Genomic DNA, 10,204 nt, shown 5'->3' on the forward strand with positions numbered 1-10,204 from the left:
TCGTTTTTGAGTTTATCGCGAATATACATACATACATACAGACAGACGCGGCCGGGGACTTTGTTTTATAATGTGTTAGTGATATTAAATAATTTCACGGTTTAGACTCGCTTGTTTTAGTCACTCGCGCGACATGTTTCAAAGAGCCTAGGTCTCCTTTCTCAAGCACTAACAGTGCGAGCAGCGTTCGCGACACACGGCCGTCGTGAACGCTGCTCGCACTGTTAGTGCTCGAGAATTGAGAATACTAAAAACAATAATTTCGGTTATGGTAGCGCCTGCTAAATTATTAACAGCATGACAATATCAACCATATTTGCTTTTAATATATCTTTTATTGCGACTTGGGGAAGTAAAGTTACACGATGTTTATAAAACTTAGCAACCACCTGTAAACCCTCTGTAGAATGTTATCTCTTTCTAACAAACAAAAATGTCAAAATGATGGATAGGGACAAAATGATAATCAACGGTTTGTTAGATTTGACAACGGTAGACAATTTTTTTACTTAAACTATAGATTATGGTCTCTAAGATAAGTAAAAGTAAGTATTTAATTTACTTAAGTAGTTTAGGTATTGAGGTAAACATCAAACGTATGGGCATAGTATGGTTGATTGATATACATCAAATTATTTAAACATACTTTCCATAATGTCAATATCCAGAGTGGAAAATGGGGACTACGTTTCTATGGAGAAGCGGCCGTACCCTTTCCTCTTTGTAGTCAGCTAATTGTTCTTCCTTTAAGTGACATTCGGATGACGAATGCAACAGCGTTATGTTGAGGCGTTAAGGCGACATTCGTATTGCAACTGAAGCTGTATTACTGTTGCGGCATTACTGCAGCGGCGTTGATCCGGACGCTGTCACTGTCAATTTCCTTGAAAAAATGAGTGACGATCGCAGCCGCTTTCTGCCGCAATTAGAACGTTTCCATCATTCTGCCATCTGAATGTGTGTATTAAGACTGAAGGTGTCAACTATTGAGGCGTTGTCTAGTACTAGGACATTCATTTTAGCAACTAATTCCAAGATACCCTGTGAAAATACCTCTACCAAGAAACATTATTCTCCCAGGAATCTGCCGTGACTCTTTGTTCATCATCAGCAACCTCATAATTAGCCAAATCAAACTTGTCAGCCAAGAAGGTATCTGGCTTGTACGTGCTGGCCTTCTCAGTGGAAAAGAAGCTCTCTAATCTAGACACTTCGGTCGCTTTTACTGTGGTAGCTTCAGAGGTGCATTTGACGTCAGGTTCTGGTCGGCAGAAGCCGTCGACGAAGTACCAGCCGTGAGGGCAAAGGAATATTTGGGGTTGGAGGTTGTTGTACCTCATGCGACACACGTAGTAGTGGTTGGGGCTGCCAGGAAGTACGCCTGTTTGACCGATTTTGGTGCAGGTGGGTACGGGTCTCTTTTCGCATTGGCCGTCTTTCAGTGGAATCTGAAAGAGATAGCAAATGCTTTGATGAGTAGGAAATCGATACCACTAATCAATAATTCAGCATGCTGGAACTGTATACCTAAGGCACAAAAGTAAAAGCGTCTGTAACTGTATCAATAATGGTACGGATAAAATACGTATCACATTCTATTTTATTTTAAGATTAGCAAGTGTAGTATTCCGGACTAGCTCATAAAATAGAAATTGAGAAAAGGTTCCATAATGGATATCAATTAAAGGCGTACTATGATAATTTAACAACATACAAATTAACTGGATAGTCTAAATTAGCAGTTAGTTACCTATGTATATTCCTGTACGTATTGTATTGCATCGCAAGTGGCATGTCGGCATAATGCGCGGAATCTCAGGGGATTCTGGATTAGCTGCATGTCGTTATGCAGTGCAGGTAATATAATGCGTCCGCGGAATACGCTCCTGCTATTATTAATGCAGGTCGGGTTATAGATGGGTCATCGGTTTGTTAGGGGATTTAAAGGTTTCTCCTATTTTATCGACTACTTGTGTACACAGCTCGGTTAGTTATCATTAATCTAATATTATCCATCAAGAGGTAAGCAGATGCGGAATTTTTCATTATACTGATGTAAACTTTCACAATTTTTACTCATTATTATTTACAACGACGGGACTTAATCGCGTAAAATAAGTTTTAAATTTACCTCCGACGTTTCGAGGACGGCGTTGTCCCCGTGGTCTCGGAGAAGACTGGCTAAAGTTGACATCAACATCTTCTAGGCGCGCGAGTTTTTAAGTGCGGGTAGTTCGAAAAACTCGCGCGCCTAGAAGATGTTGATGTCAACTTTAGCCAGCCTTCTCCGAGACCACGGGGACAACGCCGTCCTCGAAACGTCGGAGGTAAATTTAAAACTTATTTTACGCGATTAAGTCCCGTCGTTGTAAATAATAATGATTTTTCATTATTTTACTGAGTAATCGTTATTTTATAGTCGTAGCGTCTGGGACAAAAATATCGGCGGCAGTGGTCTGCCGGTATCACTAACGCAATCTTCAGAAAGCGAACATTTAAAGTTTTTCTGTTACACTTTTAGCCACTGAACAGTCACTAGATTGATATTTGTAGTGCCTGGGAGAAATACCCGTGCGGTGGTCACTTTTCAGAAGGCGAGAATCGATAATAAAAACTTCTCTTACCGAGCACTGAGCAGTCGCTGGATTATAGCCATAGTGTCTGGGACACAGGGCGCTGCGGTGATCTGCTGGTCTACCAGTAGGACTGTCTTCGGGAGGCGAGCAAATGTGGAACTTCCTGCAGTCGTGCGCATCGGGAAACATGCCAATCTGTAAAGATAAACCCAGATTTTGTTATCAAACTTTATGTTTTCTTCAAATTACTAAACAGAGAATAGTGACTACGTTTAAGTTTTAATACTCGCTAAAGAAAATGTATGAAGTAGTAGTAGTTAAGTAGTAGTAGTAAATCACTTTATTGTACAAAACAAAAATTGTTAACAAGAAATTCATATAAATTTAGGTACAAAGGCGAGGTGAAGTAATAGATGAGGCAAAAGTAACATAATGTGGCATCACTTTCGTACTTAGGTACCTACTTATTATTCGTACTCGCATATACGTTCGTACGTACGCTGTGTTTGTGTACGTCTTAATTTAATTTAATTTAATCATATATTATTATGTAATTCGTTTTAAATGTTTTAACCTTATATATATGGAAATATTTTCTGGATTAAATAATTTCATTCATTCATATACCACGGCCTAGTATTTTATAACTGTCTTTTAACTAACATACCTACCAAAATCCCTACCGAAAGTGAGGGTTTAAGGAGAATTTAACTTAGTACAAGTATAGCTAATGTACCTGTTCACATGAGTGTTGATATTCGCTGTTGGAAAAGTCGCATTCAGGAACGTTCTGTTTGGAGCAACCACCGAGGCGAGCATTGCAAGTCATACCTTCCCCGCAAGATTCCAACGGGATCTGTATAAACAGGTATTGTCTTCTGAATCGATTGTTACCATCTACGTCATCATGCATATAAAGTTACTCATGAAGATCTGAACCAAGCAAATACATTTTTAAGTAACAAGAATGTTAATAAAATATCCAAGTATGCAGACATGTCTGATATATTGTAGTGATCCAGACCGGTCTGGTGGTGGTACTACATTACGCAATTTGGCTCTTCATTTTGAAGAGTAACTCTCGTCGTTGGTATACCTTAGCAATATTATAACCATATTGGAAAGCAGGAGCGATAACTGTAAATCGCAGGTGAGTTTGTAAAAAAATACACTAACCTTTAGCCATCCTACCGGCAGTATCACACACTTGATAGCCAACGAGCAGTTCAGGCAAGCCACACCCTGCTTGCTGCAGATCCCTTCTACATCCAGCTCGCCCTCGCTCAAGGAGATGCCCAGGGGAACTCCCCCCATCCGGTTGCCAGAGAGCACCCCTCCTACGTCTAGGGAGCTAGAGGCCTGTAAGAGATTTTTTTTCTATTTCACTATTGTTGTTGTCTTGAGAGCTCAATGACCATAAACGTGCTCACTTGCGCCACTGCTAAATAATTGTGACTCCTGCTGTTATTGTTTAAAAAATAACTGTAGAATTACGAATGGAGTAAACTGCAGTTGCGATAAACTCATTTTGTGTAGAATCGCGAATAGAAAGAATCCCGATTGCGTCAAAATATAGACTGTGTATATAGAATTACGAATGTAGTAAACTGCAGTTGTGTGGAATCCTTATTGTATGGGAATCACGAATAGGAAGAATTGCGTTTGTGTTATCCATTGCATAATCCCTATCTTCGTCTAACTACTTTTAACTCGTTTCCGACGTTTCGTTGCTATGAGAACCTACATGCTCGAAGCCACTGTTTCCGTCCGACGGTTTCCATCCGAAAGCGATAATTGCAATTCGCTTCTCTTATAAATTCACTATTACTTTAGAAAAATTACCTAACGTTAAATGAAAACTACTCAGTAAGACACTGCAACGGCTGTCTATGTTACGGCGGGAATTTCCCTGACATCGCAAGGGCCAACACACAATTACATGATACGACGTCGTGTCGTGGCACGATGCGACGTCGCAACACACGACGTCTCAACGTGGCCCGACGTCGCATCGTTTGCTTGCTTTCTCAAACAAACGCAACTTATCCCAATTGAATAGACAAGGTAAAAAAAAATGTATGGTGGGCCTTACGAGGCTAGGTAAGCATGGGAACCGTATGAGTGGGTTTTGTACGGTATTGCGATAGGTACAGTTTTAGCAGTCAGTTGAAGTGCCAATTTCAAAGCACTGCCACTAAAAATGTCATGTTTCCGTTTTAATTTTGCACACTCAACCGCATACCTACCTATCTACACTCCATAACCACTTCATTGCAGAGTTAGCTACGTCTAGCTAGTCTAGGCTAATCACGGCTAAAACAAATATTAATTGTCTAATATGTTATAATTTATTGGATAAAATATCCGCAAATGCTACTTACCGAAACACCAAAAACAAGTAGCACAATTTTTAACCACATTTTTACAAATTTGCAGTTACAGACCTATCTACTAAACCGTTGTGCGTAGACTGACGATTTGGGGGCCACTGCCCCCTGACCCGATTATCTTTATTATTCTTATGACTGATAAAATACTGTATGTTTTTAATTTTTTCCTCTATCAAAGTACGAATCAGAAACCTGTATAGCATGCCCTGGACATGCACCATACAAATTTAGTCTAGCAACTGGCTACAACCAAATTTTGCAACATGTGATAATATCGAAATAATTTCAAGGAAATAGGTTTTCAATGTTATAAAACTATGAAATCGGATTATATCGCGTACATTGTAGTTTTTCCACAGTCACCCGTCGACCACGAACGCTGGAAAGGGTTTGAAACGTCGGGATGTATCATAAATTCAATATACGCGATATAATCCGATTTCATAGTTTTATTTCATGAGTAACTATCGCGGTAACCGAAGACAATATTATGTTTTCTATGCTATTTATTTAAACTTTATTGCACAAAGATATACAATCATATACAAATGGCGAACTTAATGCCAAAAGGCATTCTCTACCAGTCAACAGCTAAAAGAAACAGGAAAAACAGAAACACTAAAAGATGGTCCAAGGAGAAACGAACAATCCAGTAAAGACAGTTGAGTAGTTGAGTCAAATAAAGCACTAGACTGGTGATAATTCGACGGAAACAGATATGCTCTCTCAATTATAAAGCTTCCAGTGACGGTCAAGTAATTTAATAAATAATTTAATTTCAAATGAAAAATTAAAAATAACAATTATTGTTATTTTTAATTTTTCATTTGACATTCGTGTAACCTATTCATGTGACGTCAGACGGTAATTTTTATGCAATTTGTGATCAACTAAGTTACGGGTCAGAAGTGTACTAAAAACCTGTAAGTACAAATCTAGAGTTTTATTACCTACCTACTGAAACGAATCTTATACGCCTGCCGAAATTCTGAAAGCATGGCTATATAACAGGTATTTGCTTCTTGCTTCTCATTACGAGTAAAGCGAGTAAGGTTAGTATAATTAGTATTTATTTTCCTAGGCACTATGGAGTAACATAAAGAGGTCATCAAAGTTTTCAAGATAATTCGGAAACTAAGTAGATCTAAGATCAAAAGATCAGAACGAAATATTGTCTGTAAATCGTGCTGCCTTTTTATTCTATTTTCTATCTAGTTGGTCCCACTTATCCCAAAACCAATTTATCCCACTTTTAAGCAAGTTTTCAAAACTTTATGCAACTTATTTGCTATAAGACTTATTGCATTATTAAGCGAAATATTGTCAACCCCCTTATTCATAAAACTTATTTATATTTTACAAACCTATGTTAAAATTGTGTCTCTTTAGTCAACAGAAACATCAAAATGACAGATAGGGATAAACAGTTATCAACGTTTTGCTATATTTGACAAACATTTATTAATAATGCTCTTATACCTGCCGTACAATTTATTATTAATAAGAAAGGGTAGCCGGGGGTTTTCAGAAAAAATGGTACCTACCATTAACTTTTTTTCGAAAAACCATCAACTTTTCGGTTATTAAAACTCAGAATCACGAGTACTATTGAATGAGACAAAGAAAAAAAGTGTCCCCAGTTTTTCAGACAAATTTTGGTGTCAGTTTTGTAACGGTCCATACAAAATGTATGAAAATGCGTTACAAAAAGAATTTTTTGGGGACACATTTTTGTTCTTTTAAAATCGATAGTCCTCGTGATTGTGAGTAGAATAAACCTAAATCTATGTATCATTTTAACATCATGTTTGACACGGTAAACAATAAACTTATTCTTCTTCTTCTTCTTCTTAAAAGTTGATGGATTTTCGAAAAAAAGTAAATGGTACACTTTTAAGTGAAAATGCCGAGCCATGTATAAAGTGGTTTACTTTTTTCCCTATAATAAAACTGGCAATTCTTAAATTCGTTAATAGTTTACCGTCGTCCCCGCCAGTAGAGGAAACTGACGGTATCTCTAATAGAATCTGGGCTGGTTCGTTAATCTTCGAAAAGAATACACGCCCTAATGTACCTAGTACCTACCGTGTGCATGACTCGGAAAATTTCATGAAAGAACCGGTCTCTGAAAATGTTAACATCGTTACTGGCGCTACAGGGACGCGATTCGACGCTCTTTTTATGGACCCTGACCTGATATCGTGCTCGTAACATGGTTACAATAAAAGACTGGACTGTTTTAAACAATGTTGTTGCTAAACAAACTTAGGTCGCCTATAGTCTATACTATAGTCTCTAGGTATCTATGGAAACTTACAATAGGGTTGGCCGGTCGAAGTAAATATTTAGCAAGAAATTTTATGCCCTGGATGCCAACCTTTTAAGTCAAATCTCATAGAAAAAGGGGCAAGCATGATGGCGCCATCTATGCAAACCTTTGACAGTTGCCAAACCCATTCCACGGGTATCACATGTACATACACTGTCGCATTCCACGAAGCTATAATTTAGGTTTATAATCTTTTGATATAATTTCATAGGCTAAAATAAGTGTGGCTGGTGGCGAAAAAAGAATTTACCCTCCCATAGAAAATGGACCAGCCAAAATGTATGAAATTTTTTTTTCGCTATTTCGGGGTTGGTTGGCGAAACCTCACTGGCAACGGGAATGCACTTATATTTTAGCCACCGTGTATACCTTACATACTATATATTTTAGGCGATTCGTCGTGCAAGAGATTTAATTAAAGTAGTAAATTTAAATAGACAGTATTTCATGTCCGAAATAAAAAAGTAGAATATTCAGTGGATACTTCTTAGAGTGCCTCTAGTCTATTCCTTTCTTTTAAGATACTATGTTACTAAAGAAGAATTAATATTTTTTATCCATTCTTTCGATTGGCATCATAAAGTCGATTCGATTCCCAGACGAAGCAAGTAATTTTTACAAAACCTTTGAATGCAGTATTGCTAACTTTTAAAAATAACATAAAGGCTTCTTTCAGCAAAATATCCTATCTACGATATTTAAGGTACTTTCCCTTCATGACCCATAGTTTTGGGACGCAATGTCGTATACAGGATGGATTTTCTTATTGGGTCAGTGAGAGCAGCTACCAGATCCTGTGCTGCTACGCGAAAACGGTCTTAGAAGACCTTCCCTCGATTTTATGAGGATTGGCGTTTACTGATGTTGGAAAAAAATGTACAGGATGCGAGAAAAAGGTCCCATAGAATACGTAAATTCTGAGTAAAATGCGAATTTTTCCAGGAAGGCACACATTCTCCAAGGTGGCTGCGATTCCTGGAGTTCCCCAAATGCACAGATTAATAAATAGTTACTACGCCAAATGTCAAATGGTGTGGACATGAAATGGATCTTTAATTAACATATATACCAAATTTCAAAAACCAGATATTCCAAATATTTTGCATGTTGATGTTGTGCCAACCGAATACTGTGTCTAACTATTTTTAACCGACTTCAAGATTTATAAAGAAGGAGGTTCTCAATTCGGTTGTATGTTTTTTTTTTAATGTTTGTTACTCTATAACTCCGTCATTTCTGGACCGATTTTGAAAATTCTTTTTTTGATTGTAAGTATATACATATAGATTAGTTCCGTTTTTGTCAAAACGCAGTTCTGATGATGGGATCCATGAGGAATCGAGGGAACTCCTCAAATGTTAAAGGCATACATAAGGATTTTAGTATATTCATCAACAAATCAAGCATTTATATTTAAAAAAGTAACATTTGATGAAGTGGAACTCTTCAATGACGCATAGTTCACGTTTGGCGATTTGTCCTCTTCGTTATGTTTGTTAAGCAAGTAAGGTTTCCAAGACACATTTTTGTCAAGCTCGAGTTCTGATGATGGGATCCATGAGGAATCGAGGGAACTCCTCAAATATGAAAGGCATACATATAGTGATTTTTGTATTTTTATCAACAAATCCAGCATTTCCATTTAAAAAAGAGACATTTGATGAAGTGGAGCTGCTGATGATGATCAGAAATATCAGAATGAAACTCTTTAATGACGCATAGTTCACATTTGGCGATTTGTCTTCTTTTTTATGTTTGTTAAGCAAGTTAAGTTTCAAGACACATTTTTGTCAAGCTCGAGTTCTGATGATTGGATCCATAAGGAACCGAGGGAACTCCTCAAATGTTAAAGGCATACATGTAGGGATTTTTGGATTTTCATCAACAAATCCAGCATTTACATAAAAAAGTGACATTTGATGAAGTGGAACTGCTGATGATGATCAGAGCGGAACTCTTCAACGACATATAGTTCATGTTTAGCGATATATTCTCTTCGTTATGGACACAGACCCAAATTTGGACCTGGACTTTTTTTTTAACTGCGATCCTCGCAGAACCGAACTGCTATCAGAAAAGTGGGTTAGGTTAGGTTAGAACTGTGACCCTTACAGAAACGAAATGCTATCAGAATAATATATTTAATAATCATCATAAACTATCGCCATGCATGTTCGCTTTTCGGATAGTATCTAAGTTTAGTTTTTTAAGTGCATAAACTGTTTAAAATGTAAAAATGAGCGCTATCTCGCCATCAAACTGCAATCGCAGTTTGGCGATGAATATAATTATAAGAAAATTGTTGTGTTGTACTTTGAGATAAATAAATTTAAAAAAAAAGAACATTGGGTTAGGTTAGGTTAGAACTGTGACCCTTACAAAAACGAAATGCTACTAGAAAAGTGGGTGGTTTTACCTCCTTTTAGTTAGGCAAAAGATGCTGTCTTTTTAATTTCATTGTCTGACAATTGTTGTTGTTGTTTTTCACCATCAACAATAAGTAACCTTTCAACGGCATCCCCCATTGAAGTCGGTTTTTTTTTCTTAAAAATTATTTATAAGATCTGATTGTTACGTATTCAAGCAAATAAATATTTTCTATCCTATTATATTCTATTATATTCTTCATTAACAATCGGGGTTTCTCTGCGTGATAGAGTCAGAAATGATGATATCCGCAGTAGAACTAGGGTCACCGACATAGCTCGCAGAATTGCAAACCTTAAGTGGCAGTGGGCGGGGCACATTGCTCGCAGAACTGATGGCCGGTGGGGCCGGAAGGTTCTGGAGTGGCGTCCGCGTACCGGAAGACGAACTGCCGGTAGGCCTCCAACGAGATGGAGCGACGACCTGGTGAAGGTCGCGGGAATTCGGTGGTTGCGAGCGGCACAGGATCGGTCGGAGTGCCG

At 37.8% G+C, this 10,204-nt stretch overlaps 1 protein-coding gene across 1 annotated transcript; it reads right to left on the minus strand.

The window, feature by feature from the left end:
* Nucleotides 1-1,052: 1,052 nt before the first annotated feature.
* LOC134744099 (uncharacterized) lies at nucleotides 1,053-5,058 on the minus strand. The gene is made up of 5 exons (XM_063677789.1): nucleotides 4,958-5,058; nucleotides 3,753-3,935; nucleotides 3,313-3,432; nucleotides 2,625-2,771; nucleotides 1,053-1,448 (listed from the first exon to the last, which is right to left on the minus strand). Exons 1-5 carry the CDS (start codon nucleotides 4,994-4,996, stop codon nucleotides 1,056-1,058), a joined length of 882 nt encoding a protein of 293 aa, XP_063533859.1. The 5' UTR covers nucleotides 4,997-5,058; the 3' UTR covers nucleotides 1,053-1,055.
* Nucleotides 5,059-10,204: the final 5,146 nt, after the last annotated feature.

Source organism: Cydia strobilella, chromosome 9 (assembly GCF_947568885.1).
Source record: "Cydia strobilella chromosome 9, ilCydStro3.1, whole genome shotgun sequence".
NCBI lineage: Eukaryota > Metazoa > Arthropoda > Insecta > Lepidoptera > Tortricidae > Cydia > Cydia strobilella.